Source organism: Rattus rattus, chromosome 18 (genome assembly GCF_011064425.1).
Source record: "Rattus rattus isolate New Zealand chromosome 18, Rrattus_CSIRO_v1, whole genome shotgun sequence".
In the NCBI taxonomy this organism is placed as follows: Eukaryota; Metazoa; Chordata; class Mammalia; order Rodentia; family Muridae; genus Rattus; species Rattus rattus.
Window position 1 is genome coordinate 32,884,630 of NC_046171.1, and position 21,171 is coordinate 32,905,800.

Here is a 21,171-nt window from a genome sequence, read left to right on the forward strand (position 1 = left end):
GATGAAAGTTGGTGTGGTCATGGTGTCTCTTCACAGCGATAGAACACTGACTAAAACACCTACTTTGTCATATTTACCCCCATTACCTTCTCTGGCCCCAATAGTTTCCTTCCTCTCTCAAATGAAACTCCTTTTTACTTTGTTTTCGTTTCAATATAGATTCCATATATGAGAGGATGTGTGACATTTGTCATTTCTAATCTGGTTTATTCCACCTAACATGATGGTCTCCAGCTCCATCTGTCTCATTATAAAGGACCTACCATCTAAAGGCTTCCTAGTCTTTGTTAAAGAACTGCAGTTCCTAAAAGACAGAACACATTTAAAGCAGAGTATCAGTTTCCCCCCCATCCACCTCCCTTACTGCCCCGAACTGCACTGGGGGTCCAACCTTGGCAAGACCAAGGGCTTCCCCTTCCACTGGTGCCCCAACAAGGCTATTCTCTGCTACATATGCAGTTGGAGCCCTGGATCAGTCCATATATAGTCTTTGGGTAGTGGCTTAGTCCCTGGAAGCTCTGGTTGGTTGGCCTTGTTGTTCTAATGGGGTTGCAAGCCCCTTCAACTCTTTCAATACGTCCTCTAATACCCCCAAGGGGGTCCTATTCTCAGTTCAGTGGTTTGCTGCTAGCATTGACCTCTGTATTGGATATGCTCTGGATGTGTCTCTCAGGAGAGATCTATATCCGGTCCCCTTCAGCATGCATTTTCTAGCTTCATCAACCTTACCTAGTTTTGGTGGATATATATGTATGTATGTATATGGAGCACATGTGGGGCAGGCTCTGAATGGCCATTTCTTTAGTCACTGCTCTAAACATTGCTTCCATATCCCCTCCTATGAATATATTTTTCCCCTTTCAAGAAGGAGTGGGAGCATCCGCATTTTGGTCACCCTTCTTGAGCTTCCTGTGGTCTGTGGATTGCATCTTGGGTAATTCGAACTGTTGGGCTAATATCCACTTATCAGTGAGTGCATACCATGTGTGTTTTATTGTGATTGAGTTACCTCACTCAGGATGGTATTTTATAGTTCATTCCCTTTGCCTATGAATTTCATGAAGTCATTGTTTTTGATAGCTGAGTAGTACTCCATTAAAGTAGAGTATCAGTTCCCCCTATCACATTTTTTGAATCCATTCCTCTGTTAAGGACATCTGGGTTCTTTCCAGCTTCTGGCTATTATAAATAAGGCTGCTATGAACATAGTGGAGCATGTGTCTCCGTTGTGTGTTGGAGAATCTTTTGGGTATATGCCCAGGAGTGGTATAACTGGGTCCTCAGGTAGTGCAATGTCCAGTTTTCTGAGGAACCTCCAGACTGATTTCCAGAGTAGTTGTACCAGTCTGCAATCCTACCAACAATGGAGGAGCGTTCCTCTTTCGCCACATCCTCGCCAGTATCTGCTGTCACCCGAGTTTTTGATCTTAGCCATTCTGACTGGTGTGAGGTGGAATCTCAGTGTTGTTTTGATTTGCATTTCCCTGATGACTAAGGCTGTTGGACATTTCTTTAGGTGCTTTTCGTTCATTGGGCATTCCTCAGCTGAGAATTCTTATACTTGTTGACTAAACGTTAACTGGAGGAGATATCAGCCACATTTTAAAACATGAGGGCTAGGGTTGTACTCAACAAAAATAGTGTATGATCTGCTTTTCCTCATTGTTACAGCTATACTTATTTCAAATTTTAAGGTAAACACATAAAAATACAGCCTCATTCTTCAAAAGAGAATGAGTATTTTATTGTCTAAACTAGCTATGTTAACAGCTGTAGCCCAGGAGAGAAACCATGATCTTAGTAGAAGGGTTATCTTACCAGACCCTTCCCTTAATGAATTGATGTCAAATCAAAGTCAAGTACTTTTATCTTCAAGGAATAAATCTGAATTCCAAGAATAAAAACAACACAGACATAAGAAAGAGTAATAACATGTCTAGTATCATTGAGTTCCAGGTCAGTAAGCTATGTGCAGCCCTATCTCAAAAGAAACTTTTCATGGGGATAAAAAATGCTTTTCTACTCCATAGTACAGTTCACAGTGTTTGTCGATTTACCCTTCCCCTTATACTCTTGTTATAGCGTGTCAACGTAATTCAGATAAGAGACATGAGGCCCAGCAGGGAGTTCATGTACTCACCTAAAACATGATATAACTCCTGCAAACAGTAACACATAAAGCCTAAAACTTTAAGCACTTATACTGAATTTGTTAATACCTAAAAACTTACAAGCCAACAAGTATGGCCTGGAACTTGCTTATAGTTTGTATTATATACAAAATTAAATGGCTATATGCTATTTACAGTTATGGAATATAAGCTGAACCATTTTCTCATATGAGAAGTTACTAGAAGAATTTATCTGTATTTTAATATTAGCTGGCACATTGCATTAAAGAGAATGATTATCAACAAGGAACTCACTCTTATATAGTAGTAAGAGAATTTTTTCGCCAGGCAGAAAATCAATTCCCCATCAGATAAGTAGAAATATGATGGAGGAAGCAATAAAAGTAGAACACTGACAATACAAAGATGGACTTGGAATAACTGGACAATGAGACGTTGTACATTCTGATGTTTTCTAATTATAGAAACATGGGATAAAAGGCTAGCAATGCATCCTTTTATGTGCCATTGAAAACGACAGTGATGTTTTGTAGATGATAAAGTAAGTGTAATGAGGGTACCCAACTCAGGAAAGATGTAGACTGAAGTGCATTGCAAGGAACTTTCAACCACGAATCTGCATGTGCTGTGGATGTTCAGTCAGACCCAAGGTTACCACAGCTGAGAGGCAGAGTCGCTCAGGTTACTCTGGAAATGATTTCCAATGTCTAATGACAGCGGTCCGAAAGGTAGCCTTTGATGGAAGAGGAAATCTCATGTTGATTCCTCTGGTCATTAAACATGAGTGGACATGGCTTGACTTCCCTAGCCTCTGACAAATCAGCGAAGAGTATGCAGACTTTACTGACACACAGTTCCAAGGGTTTCAGTGCAGGGAGATTTTATCTGATTTTGCTAATTTTAGCATTTTGAGGCTTTTGATGAATATATCTATGAATATACTAAAGATCTACAAACTGGCCAGGTGGCAGTGGCACATGCCTTTAGTCCTAGCTCTCAGGAGATAGAGGCAGGCAGGTCTCTTTGAGTTTGAGGCTAGGCTTTTCTACAGAACAAGTTCTAAGATAATCAGGGCTACGCAGCGAGACTCAGTCTAGAAAACCAGCCAACAAACAAATCAATAAACTGTGTACTTTAAATGGTTGAATTATATTATATGTTAATTATATCCTAAGAAGGCTGTAAGGTAAACAAAGCTAAAGGTAGTGAAAGAAGCCTGTGTGATTGATCCTAAATCTAAAGGATAACTACCACAGACGGGAGGGAGATGAAGGGCAGTGATGAGAAAGAATAGGGAAGAAGTGCCCTTCTTTACACAGGCGGCTCACACTGTCACTCCACTTACACACAAGAAAGCAAACTTTCTGGAAGGAGGAATGGATTAGCAAGGAATGGTTGCCAAGGAGTTCCTGGGAACATGAAAATGCTCCCTTCTGTGAGAAGTTACTGGTATATTTTTAACTTTCAACAAATGACCCAGACACATTTCTAAGACCTGAGAAAACAACCAGCGAGTTAGTGCTTCCCTAAGGACCTGTTAATGGACTTAACAATACACAAAAGAAAGCCAGACAGCACTCTCTCCTCCTTGAGGATGCCCGCACCCGCTGAGTAAAAGCCAGACAGCATTCTCTCTTCCCTGAGGATGCCCGGACCCACTGAGTATAATGTACATCAAACTAACATTGCAGTAAAATGGAAACTCCACGGTGTGTACAAGCCTGGAGTGCAAGAAGTCCAGAATAAAGGTACGCTGTTGGCATGGCTGTGGCCATGTCAAGGACCCTGAAGCTTTAGACTCTAGGGAAATGGCAAAGCCTTCGTCCCACAGGAAGTCTCAGAGGAATGGCAATGTCTTCCTCTGATCCACATGTGGACATTGCTGGTATATGAAGAAAATGCCCACCACAGCTTTCTCTGCCTAGATTTGTACAGCCTGACAATGGTCCACTATAGAGACAGTTCCTACTGAGATTAGCTAAACTTGTCTCCTCGATCCACTTGTTCACTATATTATTTATCTGTTAAAATGTTACCTTGTACTCCACCCGAATACAATAATCTGCCTCTCAGTTCACCTGTATATCATTATGCTGAGTCTCCAAAAGCATCCAGACCACCCAGTGTGTGTGTGTGTGTGTGTGTGTGTGTGTGTGTGTGTGTGTGTGTGTGTGCGTGTGTTTCTTGTTTCATACACTTGCTGTCCCAGGTCTGCCCCTGGCACCATGCTAGATACAGAAGCACAGCATCCAGATATATGGGACATAAATCTAATAGTGTTTGCTTATGGCAGCCATATAAAGACAATGCGCATGTGTGTGTCTCTCTCTGTGGCATATTTGTATGTGCCCAAGTGTGCCAGTCTGCCCACCTGTGCAGATACCGATGGATGCCAGAGGCTGGTGTTGAAATGTTTGAATTGTTTCTCGGGTTTGTATTTTACAGCTCGGTCTCTCACGGAACCAGAGCTTTCAGTTTGGGCCAGAGTGACTGGCATCTGAGTCCATGCAATCTCGCTGTATTTTCCTCCAACATATATGCGCCATTATGCCCAATCAGTTTCTATGTGGTGACTACCTATCTGAACTCAGATGCTCATACTTGGTCAGCAAGTACTTTTACCCAGTAAGCCCTCTTCTCACTTGGCATAAAAGTAATTTTTAAAAATAATAAAACAATGTCAGACAGAGAAAAAACAGAAATTGTCTTATTTTTTCTGAGATCTCTCTCTCTAATGCCTTCAGTATCTGGAGTGTGTTACTCAATTCCTCAGACCATCTTTCAATTTCAGCACAGGAAGTCTACATTTCTCTCATCTCTTTCAAAAAACAGAAGTCTTCGCCCTCAGCTCAGGCAGACAGAATAAAGTAGAGGAGACTGTCAATAGGTCATGAAAACTCCTGGGGGAACTTGGAGAACAAAAGCAAACGTGTCTGCACACCAGCTTATAAGCAGCCCGTTATAAACAGGTGGGCCCCCGAGCTACCTTCCAGCAGTTTCTGTGGACAGCTTCTAACATGCTACCCTGCATCTGCTTTGTGGCCACAGAGCCAGATTTTCTCTTCTGAAAAATGAACAATATAATAAGATACACTAGCACGGTTCAGGTATATTAATGACTGCTGCTATAGGCAGTGTAATGTTTGCCTTTGAAGCTCTGTGCTCACATACACGTATGTGCACATGTACATGTGCATACACACACATGGAGATTGTTAGCTTCTATAGGGCCAACTTAATTTTTATAATGCTGCATTGAAATGTTCGCACAGAGAAATGGCTGAACTAGATGATGCCTCCAGACTCGTGGTTATAGAGATCACTCATCTCACGGCTCAGACTGGTGCCGAGCAGCCAACGGGAGACGATTTAACCAGTGAGGAGATGCCAACTGCCGCAAACAGGATAAATCTAGAAGCTGGGAGATGAAGGAGAATCAGTTCATCATGTGCATATAGCTGAAGTGAAATGACAACAAAATAACATCCTAAAATTTTGTGTGCAAACGATGACTAACCTGACGCCTGTCAGAATCAATGAATTATTGCTTCTGAATCAAAAAGCAGAGCACAAAATATATGAGCCCTGCTAGTAGTTATTAGCTTGAGCACAGTATTGCATAATCACTGCTCATTTAATTGGATCAACCACACTGATTCTGACTTAACTTACCCTTTAGAACATGAAGTTGGTTACGCTTTTCTCACTAGGTTTGCAGAGCTCTCATTTCCATACTTACAGTTGAGGGGAAACTAGACATAATTCTACTTCCTGTAGCATTTTCAGTTTTTCTCCCTCATCTACAATCATGGCACAGATTCACAGGTACTACTGTTAAATTAGAACTAACATCTGATTCACATGCTTGTGGTTATTCGCAAATGGAACAGCAGTATAAACAAGTTCCTATCATGGGGAAAAGGAGAGACTAAATCGTTCTAGACTATCAGAATGACATATAAAATTCATAAACTTAATATATCTTTGTAAGATCTCCCCCTGAAGTTATCTTCACATGATCATCGCTGCTTAGATCATTTTCTTTGTAATACAGAGTAACAAACAAGTTCAGGCCGGTCTTAGGAGGGTACTGTTAAATTAGAACTAACATCTGATTCACACGCTTGTGGTTATTCGCAAATGGAAGAACAGTCTAAACAAGTTCCTACCATGGGGAAAAGGAGAGACTAAATCATTCTAGAATTGTACTGTTCTTCCTAAAACAAAGCCTGTACTGGGAGGGCTATGGTAAAGGCACGGCCTTCTAAGCTAGAAGAGTAGGTGCCATTGTCCAGTGGGTGTTTCAGAAGAATCACTCTGGCTGCTGTGTGGGAACAGGTTGAACACAGGCAGGCTGGATGAGACAAATGTGGATTTAGTTTAGATCTGTAGAGTTAATATGACTTGCTGTCAGATTACTTGTGGCGCTTAAAGAAGGGAAGACTCCGAAATACCCTTTGGGCTTATTGCCTGAAGAAATGGAGGCACAAAAGCTGCCATGTCTGAAATCATGAAGAACATCAAAGGAACAGACTTTAAGAGACTGTCAGGAAATGATCACCATCATGTTGTCTGATGCGCTGACTGACTTTCCTAGAGAAATGTCAAGAGAACAGACACATGAGACCAGAACCCAAGGTAGCGATAAGAGCTGGAGATAACAATCTGACAGCCACCAGGAGGCTGGGCAGCATCTGCTCAGTGACCAGACAAGCTAAGATCATCACTACTATAAAATGGCCAGTAAGAGCAAGGGGCACTCAGGACTGAGACCCAGTGCACTCCAGAGTTTGACTTGAGGACATGTGAAAGATTGGTAGGAAGGAAGGAAGGAAGGAAGGAAGGAAGGAAGGAAGGAAGGAAGGAGGGATGGAAGGAAGGAAGGAAGGAAGGAAGGAAGGAAGGAGAGAGGGAGGGAAAAAAAAGGAAGAAAGGAAGGAAGGAAGGAGAGAGAGAGAGAGAGAGAGAGAGAGAAGCAGAAAAGGAAAGAAAAGAAAACGAGAATATAATCAAAGATGTATTTACCATAAATACAGGAGAAAAACTGAACAGGTGAATTTTCCAGAAGACAAGCAAAAAATGTTTTAAAAGAAGAAGAGGAGGAGGAGGAGAAGGAGAGGGGGAAGTCCCAAAGGAAAGGGAGAAGGAGGAAGAGGAAGGGGATGAAAATGAGGAGGAGGGCAAGTGCCAAATATTGCTGTTGCTAGGTCCAAGTTAAATGAGCACTAAGATGAGGCTGGTATATCTATGAGTTAATCTGAAAGTTGTTTCGCTCCACCAAATGCTCATAGTACCCTGCCTTGTTACCACTGTGCAAATTCTGCCCCAATTGTTTGCAAGGTATTAGAGTCTGCTTGGGGTTGTCCAAAAGGAGAGTGAGTTGACCCCACCATGTTGGAATAAAACTTTTTCCATTGATCACCACTTCCATGAGTCTCATTCAAGGGGTCCCGGAAGGGGCTCAGATTGGACCTCACAGTACAGGATAGAATGAGGCCTGTCATTGGACAAGAAGGAAGGATGGGCAGGAGAAAAGTTTTAGAGAGACAGAGGAGGTGCGAGCGAGGAGGGGGCAGTTGAGAGAACATGGTGGTGGATATTAAAATTCCTCTCTGCACGTATTACAGGTTGTTATGACTATTCTTGAGGGATGGATATGTACTGGATTTTGTGTTGTTTAGATGGGCAAATAATATTTTATCTAGGTAGGTGGTTTATATCCTTATCAATTGGTTGTAAGCTTATTGTATGGATGTATTGTGAGTTGAGAATTTAACATGTAAATCTGATTGTTGGGTTACAGTTTGTTGAGTCTTGAATTTACCGGACAGCTGGGACCAGAGAGTTCGAGGCTAGCAGAGAGCCGCTGGGAGAGATACCAATCCGAGATGAATTAGCACTAGTTCCAGTGGCCCGTTGAAGCAGGAACAAGAGACTGCCAGGGTACATGCGGGAACCAGTTCTGCCGCTTTTTTAAAATTTTTACCTCAACAAACACATCCTTCTTGCCTCATGGGAAAGGCCCAGTAGGGAGTGTTGGCTTTAAAAAGACCTAAATTCTACCACTTCTTCTTGAGCTTCATATGGTCTGTGGATTGTTTCTTGGGTATTCCGAGTTTTGGGGCTGATATCCACTTAACAGTGAGTGCATACCATGTGTGTTCTTTTGTGACTGGGTTATCTCACTCAGGATGATATGTTCTAGTTCCATCCATCTGACTAAAAATTTCATGTAGTCATTGTTTTGAATAGCTGAGTAGTACTCCACTGTATAAGTGTACCACATTTTCTGTATCCATTCCTCTGTTGAAGGGCATCTGGGTTCTCTCCAGCTTCTGACTATTATGAATAAGGCTGCTATGAACATAATGGAGCACGTGTCCTTGTTATGTGTTGGAGCATCTTTGGGTGTATGCCCAGGAGTGGTATAGCTGGATCCTCAGCACCTTCCCCTGGGTCCACTCTCCCTCCTTCCCACCTCCTCAATTGTACCCCCCAGCTCGGTAGCAGCCTGACTACTGCACCCTCTCCTTCCTTTCTACCCCCAATGCAAACAGATCTTCCACAGTTTCCCTTTGCCCTTTGAACCTTTCCCTTCTACAAGTTTGTCTCATCTTCCAATACCAATGGCACTGTCTACCAGGAAACCCACTGGTCATGCACAGAATCCTCACCCTCTGCCTGTCCTCCAATTCCAATGACCCTTGTCACCCCCAGCCGCATAGCACACCAACTTCAGTGGCCTGTACTGACTGTCTCCACTCCCCCAATCCACAGATTCTCATGACAAACTCAACTTTCCTTCATCCTAAGGGCATTCTCAGTACCCTGCCTTCTAGTCAATCCCCACACCTGCTTGTCAGCTCCCAAAACCTAGAGTTGGAGGAAAGTCTTAAATCCTGTGGATGGAAATGTAAACTGGTACATACAGTCGCTATAGGATCAGTATGGAGATTCCTCAAAAAACTAAAAATGGAACTACCATATGAGCTAGGTATACTATTCCTGACCATATGCCTAAAGGAATCTAAGTCAGCATACAGAGACACTGTATATCCATTTATACCACAGAGTACTGACAAAAACACCAACCAATCAGATGCCTGCCAATTGAGGGTATAGTGGCATGTGTACACACACACACACAAACACACACACACACACACACACACAATTGAGTCTTATTTTAACCACAAAGAGAAAAAATATGTCATTTATGTGAAACAGAAAGTCTTCATGTTAGCTGAAATAGACCACATGAAGAAAACAAGTATCTCATTTTATCTTACATGCAGAATCTAGCATTTGTAAAAAGATAGAAATGAATAGAAGGCTACTTGGAAGAGGAAGAAGAAAATGGGAAGGGAGATAACAGAAGCCAAGGGAAGGAGTAAAAACTATCACAGTACATAATATATATGCATATATATGTATTAACATGTCCAATGAAACTGATTATGTTGTATAATTAATATACATTAATAAAAAAAGTAGGCAACTGAAGCAGAATCCTGATGAAAGCTGAAAGGTGAACTCCATCCATCTATGCTATGGATCATGAAGGGTATCAGAGGGGCCTCCAGAAAAAACAGAATAAGTTCACATATGTATATATTTACCTTTGCTCGCCTGGCTTATTTTACTCAACAGAATGTATTTATTCTCTCTCTCTCTCTCTTTCTCTCGCTCTCTCTCTCTCTCTCTCTCTCTCTCTCTCTCTCACACACACACACACACACACACACACACACACACTCTCTTTATCTAAGGATAGACTCAGGAAATTATGGATGTATTGTGGGTTCGCAGGATGAAGATCTAAAAATGACGGACAAACAAGAATCATGATCACTGAGGGGAAGTACAGAGGATTCGGACATTGGCTTTTACAAATCAGCTAAGGTAGTTCATTCCCAGTCCTGACTGAAGGCCTAAAGGATGGATGGAGAATGGGGAAGAAAGAAAAGAGTTTTGAAAATACTCATCTCAGAGGACAGGAAAGTAAACTGAGCCAGAAGCACCCTACAACTGCCTGGCACGCTCTGGACAGAACATGAATCCTTTATTGCTCTTTCATAAAACACTTCGGAATGGAGTAAAAGTACACGTCCATCACTACTGATTCCTAGGTACTGGTGGATATGTTTATCCTGGGGGAAATATCTATTTATACTATATGTTTATTTCCTTTTTTCAAGTTCCCAAAATATTTTTGTTGAAACAAATTAATAAAGGTGGAGGTCAGCTAATAAAACTGACAGTGAACCTGTTATTCAAAAAGTAATAAAGAAATGTCTATTTCCAAATGACGCTTAGCAAAGGAAACAGTGCTGTTTATGTCAAGAAAAATCCAAGAAAAAGGCTGAGGTACTGAAACAAGCAAACAGGCATTGACATGTTAGTTATAATTCAGGGAAGCACCCTGCACTCGGTGTTTATGAAATGTACAGCAGAGAAGCATGTCATTAGTAACCTAAAGACAACAGCTCCAGTATAAACGGCTACCAGAGAGACTCATGGGAGCAAACACCTAAAAGGCCTAGCTTCATTAAGGATGGCAGTGAGTGTGGAATTACCCAAAGGCACTGTTGCAAGCCCTGCTCCTCACAAATGAGCAAGGCTACGCCCGAGTGTCTGGAAAGAGCACTAGGTTTTGTTATGCGAGGATGAAGGCCAAAGCCCACACTTGAAAGCACACTAGTTGTAGAATACATCTTTACCATGATTTCCTTCCAATGTACGTCTTAAGACATAATAAAGCACTGAATGCTGATGGCAAGAATTGACTTGGAAAATAATGAAAAGTTTGACGGTGGATCCTTATAATTCTTGTAGGCATTTCCTGGCCTAGAACCTCTTGGCGTAGCCCCAGCAGTGTATGATGTCATCAAGCTCAGAGCCTTTATTCCTGTCTTACCTTTACTCGCTGTTGTTTTTCCCTCCACAGATCATACACAGATTGAACTCCATGCATCTTTTTATACAAGACTTCCTTTGGCAAGGCAGTTTCACTGTGTACTATCCTAGCACACTACACTGTCTGTTCACTGTACACTATCCTAGCACACTACACTGTCTGTTCACTGTGTACTATCCTAGCACACTACACTGTCTGTTCACTGTATACTATCCTAGCACACTACACTGTCTGTTCACTGTGTACTATCCTAGCACACTACACTGTCTGTTCACTGTATACTATCCTAGCACACTACACTGTCTGTTCACTGTATACTATCCTAGCACACTACACTGTCTGTTCACTGTGTACTATCCTAGCACACTACACTGTCTGTTCACTGTACACTATCCTAGCACACTACACTGTCTGTTCACTGTACACTATCCTAGCACACTACACTGTCTGTTCACTGTGTACTATCCTAGCACACTACACTGTCTGTTCACTGTGCACACTACACTGTCTGTTCACTGTGTACTATCCTAGCACACTACACTGTCTGTTCACTGTGTACTATCCTAGCACACTACACTGTCTGTTCACTGTACACTATCCTAGCACACTACACTGTCTGTTCACTGTATACTATCCTAGCACACTACACTGTCTGTTCACTGTACACTATCCTAGCACACTACGCTGTCTGTTCACTGTACACTATCCTAGCACACTACACTGTCTGTTCACTGTATACTATCCTAGCACACTACACTGTCTGTTCACTGTGTACTATCCTAGCACACTACACTGTCTGTTCACTGTGTACTATCCTAGCACACTACACTGTCTGTTCACTGTACACTATCCTAGCACACTACACTGTCTATTCACTATATACTATCCTAGCACACTACACTGTCTATTCACTGTATACTATCCTAGCACACTACACTGTCTGTTCACTGTATACTATCCTAGCACACTACACTGTCTGTTCACTGTGTACTATCCTAGCACACTACACACTGTGTACTATCCTAGCACACTACGCTGTCTGTTCACTGTGTACTATCCTAGCACACTACACTGTCTGTTCACTGTGTACTATCCTAGCACACTACACTGTCTGTTCACTGTATACTATCCTAGCACACTACACTGTCTGTTCACTGTACACTATCCTAGCACACTACACTGTCTGTTCACTGTACACTATCCTAGCACACTACACTGTCTGTTGTTCACTGTGTACTATCCTAGCACACTACACTGTCTGTTCACTGTACACTATCCTAGCACACTACACTGTCTGTTCACTGTACACTATCCTAGCACACTACACTGTCTATTCACTATATACTATCCTAGCACACTACACTGTCTATTCACTGTATACTATCCTAGCACACTACACTGTCTGTTCACTGTATACTATCCCAGCACACCACGCTGTCTGTTCACTGTGTACCATCCCAGCACACTACACTGTCTCGTTCACTGTGTACCATCCTAGCACACTACACTGTCTGTTAACTGTACACCATCCCAGCACACTACACTGTCTGTTAACTGTACACCATCCTAGCACACCACACTGTCTGTTCACTGTGTACTATCCTAGCACACTACGCTGTCTGTTCACTGTGTACTATCCTAGCACACTACACTCTCTGTTCACTGTGTACTACTAGCACACTACGCTGTCTGTTCACTGTGTACTATCCTAGCACACTACACTGTCTGTTCACTGTGTACTATCCTAGCACACTACGCTGTCTGTTCACTGTGTACTATCCTAGCACACTACACTGTCTGTTCACTGTGTACTATCCCAGCACACCACGCTGTCTGTTCACTGTACACCATCCCAGCACACCACGCTGTCTGTTCACTATATACCATCCTAGCACACCACGCTGTCTGTTCACTGTGTACCATCCTAGCACACTACACTGTCTGTTCACCGTGTACTATCCTAGCACACCACGCTGTCTGTTCACTGTACACCATCCAGCACACCACACCGTCTATTCACTATATACCATCCTAGCACACCACACCGTCTATTCACTGTATACTATCCCAGCACACTACACTGTCTGTTCACTGTATACTATCCTAGCACACTACACTGTCTGTTCACTGTGTACTATCCTAGCACACTACACTGTCTGTTCACTGTATACTATCCTAGCACACTACACTGTCTGTTCACTGTGTACTATCCTAGCACACTACACTGTCTGTTCACTGTATACTATCCTAGCACACTACACTGTCTATTCACTATATATTATCCTAGCACACTACACTGTCTGTTCACTGTACACCATCCCTGTTCACACATACACTGTCTGTTCACTGTACACACCATCCTAGCACCACCTACACTGTCTGTTCACTGTCCCACACCATCCCGTCTTTCACTGTACACCATCCTAGCACACCACGCTGTCTGTTCACTGTATACTATCCCAGCACACTACACTGTCTGTTCACTGTATACTAACCTAGCACATACTATCCTAGCACACTACGCTGTCTGTTCACTGTGTACTATCCTAGCACACTACACTGTCTGTTCACTGTATACTATCCTCACTACACTGTCTGTTCACTGTATACACTACTACTGTCTGTTCACTGTATACTATCCTAGCACACTACACTGTCTATTCACTGTATACTATCCTAGCACACTACACTGTCTGTTCACTGTGTACTATCCTAGCACACTACACTGTCTGTTCACTGTATACTATCCTAGCACACTACACTGTCTGTTCACTGTATACTATCCTAGCACACTACACTGTCTGTTCACTGTATACTATCCTAGCACACTACACTGTCTGTTCACTGTATACTATCCTAGCACACTACACTGTCTGTTCACTGTACACTATCCTAGCACACTACACTGTCTGTTCACTGTACACATCCTGCCCAGTCTGTTCACTACACTGTCTTTTTACACTGTCTGTTCACTGTGTACCATCCTAGCACACCACACTGTCTGTTCACTCCATCCTAGCACACTCTGTCACTGCATACCTATCCTGCACTGTCTGTTCACTGTATACCATCCCAGCACACCACACTGTCTGTTCACTGTGTACTATCCTAGCACACTACACTGTCTGTTCACTGTGTACTATCCTAGCACACTACACTGTCTGTTCACTGTACACTATCCTAGCACACTACACTGTCTGTTCACTGTACACTATCCTAGCACACTACGCTGTCTGTTCACTGTACACTATCCTAGCACACTACACTGTCTGTTCACTGTATACTATCCTAGCACACTACGCTGTCTGTTCACTGTGTACTATTCACTGTGTACTATCCTAGCACACTACACTGTCTGTTCACTGTGTACCATCCCAGCACACTTCTTACCATCCCAGCACTGTCTGTTCACTGTACACCATCCTAGCACACCACACTGTCTGTTCACTGTACACCATCCTAGCACACCACACTGTCTGTTCACTATCCTTCACACTACACTGTCTATTCACTGTATCCCCAGAACACTACACTGTCTGTTCACTGTGTACCATCCTAGCACACTACACTGTCTGTTCACTGTCACCATCCCAGCACACTACACTGTCTGTTCACTGTACCATCCCAGCACACCACACTGTCTGTTCACTGTGTACTATCCTAGCACACTACGCTGTCTGTTCACTGTGTACTATCCTAGCACACTACACTGTCTGTTCACTGTGTACTATCCTAGCACACTACACTGTCTGTTCACTGTGTACTATCCTAGCACACTACTGTCTATTCACTGTATACTATCCTAGCACACTACACTGTCTGTTCACTGTGTACTATCCTAGCACACTACGCTGTCTGTTCACTGTGTACTATCCTAGCACACTACACTGTCTGTTCACTGTACACCATCCTAGCACACCACACTGTCTGTTCACTGTACACCATCCCATCCTAGCACACCACACTGTCTGTTCACACCACACCGTCTGTTCCATCCCAGCACACTCACACTGTCTGTTCACTGTGTACCATCCCAGCACACCACACTGTCTGTTCACTGTGTACTATCCTAGCACACTACACTGTCTGTTCACTGTACACTATCCTAGCACACTACACTGTCTGTTCACTGTATACTATCCTAGCACACTACACTGTCTGTTCACTGTATACTATCCTAGCCCACTACACTGTCTGTTCACTGCGTACCATCCCAGCACACCACACTGTCTGTTCACTGTGCACCATCCCAGCACATTCACCGTCTGTTCACCTAGCACAATGTCCATCCAGCACACTACACTGTCTGTTCACTGTGTACCATCCCAGCACACTACACTGTCTGTTCACTGTACACCATCCCAGCACACCACACTGTCTGTTCACTGTATACCATCCTAGCACACTACACTGTCTATCCACACAGCACACTGTATGTTCACTGTGCACACCATCCTAGCACACCACACTGTCTGTTCACTGTACACCATCCCAGCACACCACACTGTCTGTTCACTGTACACTGTCTGTTCATCCCCAGCACACCACACTGTCTGTTCACTGTACACCATCCCCAGCACACCACACTGTCTGTTCACCATCCTAGCACACTACATCCCAGCACACTACACTGTCTGTTCACTGTGTACCATCCTAGCACACCACACTGTTCGTTCACTGTGTACCATCCCAGCACACTACACCGTCTGTTCACTGTACACCATCCCAGCACACCACACCGTCTGTTCACTGTACACCATCCCAGCACACCACACCGTCTATTCACCATCCCCAGTGCACCATCCCAGCACACCACACTGTCTGTTCACTGTGTACCATCCCAGCACACCACACCGTCTGTTCACTGTACACCATCCCAGCACACCACACTGTCTGTTCACTGTATACCATCCTAGCACACTACACCGTCTGTTCACACCACCCAGCACACCACACCGTCTGTTCACTGTGTACCATCCCAGCACACTACACTGTCTGTTCACTGTACACATCCCAGCACACCACACTGTCTGTTCACTGTGTACTATCCCAGCACACCACGTGTGTCACACTGTGTCTACCATCCCAGCACACCACTGTTCACTGTATACCATCCCAGCACACCACACTGTCTGTTCACTGTGTACCATCCCAGCACACTACACTGTCTGTTCACTGTACACCATCCCAGCACACCACACTGTCTGTTCACTGTGTACTATCCCAGCACACCACACTGTCTGTTCACTGTCCCAACACCACACTGTCTGTACCATCCCAGCACACTACACCTCTGTTCACTGTGCACACCACGCTGTCTGTTCACTGTGTACCATCCCAGCACACCACGCTGTCTGTTCACTGTACACCATCCCAGCACACCACACTGTCTGTTCACTGTGTACCATCCTAGCACACCACACTGTTGTTCACTGTGTACCATCCCAGCACACCACACTGTCTGTTCACTGTGTACCATCCTAGCACACCACACTGTCTGTTCACTGTGTACCATCCTAGCACACCACACCGTCTGTTCACTGTACACCATTCCCAGCACACCACACCACCTGTTCACTGTACACCATCCCAGCACACTTACACTGTTCTGTTCACTGTGTACCATCCTAGCACACCACACTGTCTGTTCACTGTGTACCATCCCAGCACACTACACTGTCTGTTCACTGTGTACCATCCCAGAACACACACACTGTTCGTTCACACCATCCTAGCACACTACACCGTCTGTTCACTGTACACATCCCAGCACACTACACTGTCTGTTCACTGTACACCATCCTAGCACACTACACTGTCTATTCACTATATACCATCCCAGCACACTACACTGTCGTTCACTGTATACCATCCCAGCACACCACACTGTTGTTCACTGTGTACATCCTAGCACACCACACTGTCTGTTCACTGTATACCATCCCAGCACACTACACTGTCTATTCACTATATATTATCCCAGCACACCACACCGTCTGTTCACTGTACACCATCCTAGCACACTACACTGTCTGTTCACTGTACACCATCCCAGCACACCACGCCTGTCTGTTCACTGTACACCATCCCAGCACACCACGCTGTCTGTTCACTATACCATCCCAGCACACCATGCTGTCTGTTCACTGTGTACCATCCTAGCACACTACACTGTCTGTTCACTGTGTACCATCCTAGCACAGCACACTGTCTGTTCACTGTGCACCATCCCAGCACACTCACCGTCTATTCACTGTATACCATCCCAGCACACCACACCGTCTGTTCACTGTATACCATCCCAGCACACACTGTGTACCATCCCAGCACACCACACACTGTCTTCACTGTGTACCATCCCAGCACACTACACCGTCTGTTCACTGCACACCATCCCAGAACACTACACTGTCTGTTCACCACTGTACCATCCCAGCACACTACACTGTCTGTTCACTGTACACCATCCCAGCACACCACACACTGTACACCATCCCAGCACACTACACTGTCTGTTCACTGTGTACCATCCCAGCACACCACACTGTCTGTTCACTGTGTACCATCCCAGCACACTACACTGTCTGTTCACTGTGTACCATCCCAGAACACTACACTGTCTGTTCACTGTGTACCATCCCAGCACACCACACTGTCTGTTCACTGTACACCATCCCAGCACACTACACCGTCTGTTCACTGTACACCATCCCAGCACACTACACTGTCTATTCACTATATACCATCCTAGCACACTACACCGTCTATTCACTGTATACCATCCTAGCACACTACACTGTCTGTTCACTGTGTACTATCCTAGCACACTACACTGTCTGTTCACTGTATACTATCCTAGCACACTACACTGTCTGTTCACTATATATCATCCTAGCACACACCACACCGTCTGTTCACTGTGCACCATCCCAGCACACCACACTGTTCATTCACTGTGTACCATCCTAGCACACTACACCGTCTGTTCACTGTACACCATCCTAGAACACTACACTGTCTGATCACTGCACACCATCCCAGCACACCACGCCTGTCTGTTCACTGTACACCATCCCAGCACACTACACCGTCTGTTCACTATATACCATCCTAGCACACCACGCCCGTTCGTTCACTGTGTACCATCCTAGCACACTACACTGTCTGTTCACTGTGTACCATCCCAGCACACTACACCGTCTGTTCACTGTACACCATCCCCAGCACACCACACCGTCTGTTCACTGTACACCATCCCAGCACACACACCGTCTATTCACTATATACCATCCTAGCACACCACACCGTTCGTTCACTGTGTACCATCCCAGCACACCACACTGTTCGTTCACTGTGTACCATCCCAGCACACCACACTGTCTGTTCACTGTATACCATCCTAGCACACCACGCTGTCTGTTCACTGTGTACCATCCCAGCACACCACACTGTCGTTCACTGTGTACATCCCAGCACACCATCACTGTTCTGTTCACTGTGTACCATCCTAGCACACCACACTGTCTGTTCACTGTGTACCATCCTAGCACACCACACTGTCTGTTCACTGTACACCATCCCAGCACACTACACCGTCTGTTCACTGTACACCATCCCAGCACACTACACCGTTCATTCACTATACCATCCTAGCACACTACACTGTCTGTTCACTGTGTACCATCCTAGCACACTACACACTGTCTGTTCACTGTGTACCATCCCAGCACACCACACCGTCTGTTCACTGTATACCATCCTAAAGCACACCACACCGTCTGTTCACTATACCATCCCAGCACACCACGCTGTTCGTTCACTGTGTACCATCCTAGCACACCACACTGTCTGTTCACTGTACACCATCCCAGCACACCACACCGTCTGTTCACTGTATACCATCCTAGCACACCACGCTGTCGTTCACCGTGTACCATCCCAGCACACCACACTGTCTGTTCACTGCACACCATCCCAGCACACCACACTGTCTGTTCACTGTATACCATCCTAGCACACTACACTTGTCTGTTCACTGTGTACTATCCCAGCACACCACACTGTCTGTTCACTGTGTACTATCCTAGCACACCACGCTGTCTGTTCACTGTGTACCATCCTAGCACACTACACCGTCTGTTCACTGTGTACCATCCCAGCACACTACACTGTCTGTTCACTGTGTACCATCCTAGCACACCACGCTGTCTGTTCACTGTGTACCATCCCAGCAGACTACACTGTCTGTTCACTGTGTACCATCCTAGCACACCACACTGTCTGTTCACTGTGTACCATCCTAGCACACCACGCTGTCTGTTCACTGTGTACTATCCTAGCACACCACGCTGTCTGTTCACTGTGTACCATTCTAGCACACCATGCTGTCTGTTCACCGTGTACCATCCAGCACACCACGCTGTCTGTTCACTGTGTACCATCCCAGCACACCACGCTGTCTGTTCACTGTGTACCATTCAGCACACCACGCTGTCTGTTCACTGTGTACCATCCTAGCACACTACACTGTCTGTTCACTGTACACATCCCAGCACACTACACTGTCTGTTCACTGTGTACCATCCCAGCACACTACACGTCTGTTCACTGTACACCATCCTAGCACACCACACTGTCTGTTCACTGTGTACCATCCCAGCACACCACACTGTCTGTTCACCGTGTACCATCCCAGCACACTACACCGTCTGTTCACTGTACACCATCCCAGCACACCACACTGTCTGTTCACTGTACACCATCCCAGCACACTACACTGTCTGTTCACTGTGTACCATCCTAGCACACCACGCTGTCTGTTCACTGTGTACCATCCCATCACACTACACTGTCTGTTCACTGTGTACTATCCTAGCACACTACACTGTCTGTTCACTGTGTACTATCCTAGCACACTACACTGTCTGTTCACTGTGTACTATCCTAGCACACTACACTGTCTATTTACTATACACTATCCTAGCACACTATGCTGTCTATTTTACTCATCTTAAACCGCACAACTGTACAACAATCCATTTGTGATAATGCCTCCAAAGGTGGATAAAACACTCCCCATTACAATTCAAAAGTAAGTACACAGGGTTCATGTAAATACAGCAGCTATTTAAAAAAATCACTGTGGTAAACAAATTTCTTCAAATGCAGAATTTAACTTATCAGTAACGACTGATCTAGATTTCTAAAAATAAGAATGTTTTAAAGATGTATTTATTTCATGTATATGCCTGTTTTGCCTTCCTGTACTACATGTGTGTTGAATGTCCCTGGAGCCAGTGGTGGACGTGAGAGACCATGGAGCTGGAGTTACAGATGCTTGTGGAAGCTGAACCAGGACTCTCTGCAAGAGCAGCAACTGTTCTTAACTGCTGGGCTGTCTCCGCAGTCACTACCAATTCAGTCTTGAAACCAAACATCTTGGCTACGGAAGCGCTCTGTTATATCTTTGCGCAAGTGATCCTTTTTGACCTCATACAGTTACTAGCTAGACATAAAACAGGTATTCATGGAAAAACAGAGAGGAAGCGGGCAGCGGCAGATTCATGCTTACGTGCTGAATGGAAATCAGCACTTACCTTCCTTACAGCCTCTTTCTCAAATTATAAAGGAACTGGAAGATCACTCGATAGGAAGATTTACCTTGCTTTACATCAGCACTTTGTGCACCTTCTGACAGGTAAGCGTGTGGCAGTGGATATGAAGAAAACATTGGCCAAGGATACGGGTCGTCCCCCTACACACACAACAAATAACGTGAGCTGGGCTAACATACTGAACCTTAGAGTATCATTCATTTTAATTGACTGTTTTCTTTGCTCATAAACATCTTGTCCAATTAATCAAAATTTATTTGCTATTATAATCAACTACTCCTAAATGGCAATAAACAAAATGTAATAAAAATTTTAAACAACTTGGACATATGATAACTTATTTCTGTGACTACGACTGATTATGGAGTTGTTTTTTCTTTTTTCATTAAAAGAATACAATGTTTAAGTGGCCCTGTATTTTCTTTTGCCCCACAGACTTATTTTTCTTCTACCAATGATTTTTAGCTCATCTTTTCCAGGCTGGCAGTCAGAGAAAGAAAGTTCTGAT

At 44.3% G+C, this 21,171-nt stretch overlaps 1 protein-coding gene across 1 annotated transcript in view; it reads right to left on the bottom strand.

Annotated features, from left to right (window-relative positions):
* The window catches only part of Tbc1d32 (TBC1 domain family member 32), a 207,532-nt gene that overhangs the window by 57,074 nt on the left and 129,287 nt on the right, over positions 1-21,171 (bottom strand). The window contains exon 25 of the mRNA XM_032888330.1: positions 20,710-20,803. Coding sequence (XP_032744221.1) covers positions 20,710-20,803 — 94 coding nt within the window. The remainder of the gene's footprint in view (positions 1-20,709; positions 20,804-21,171) is intronic.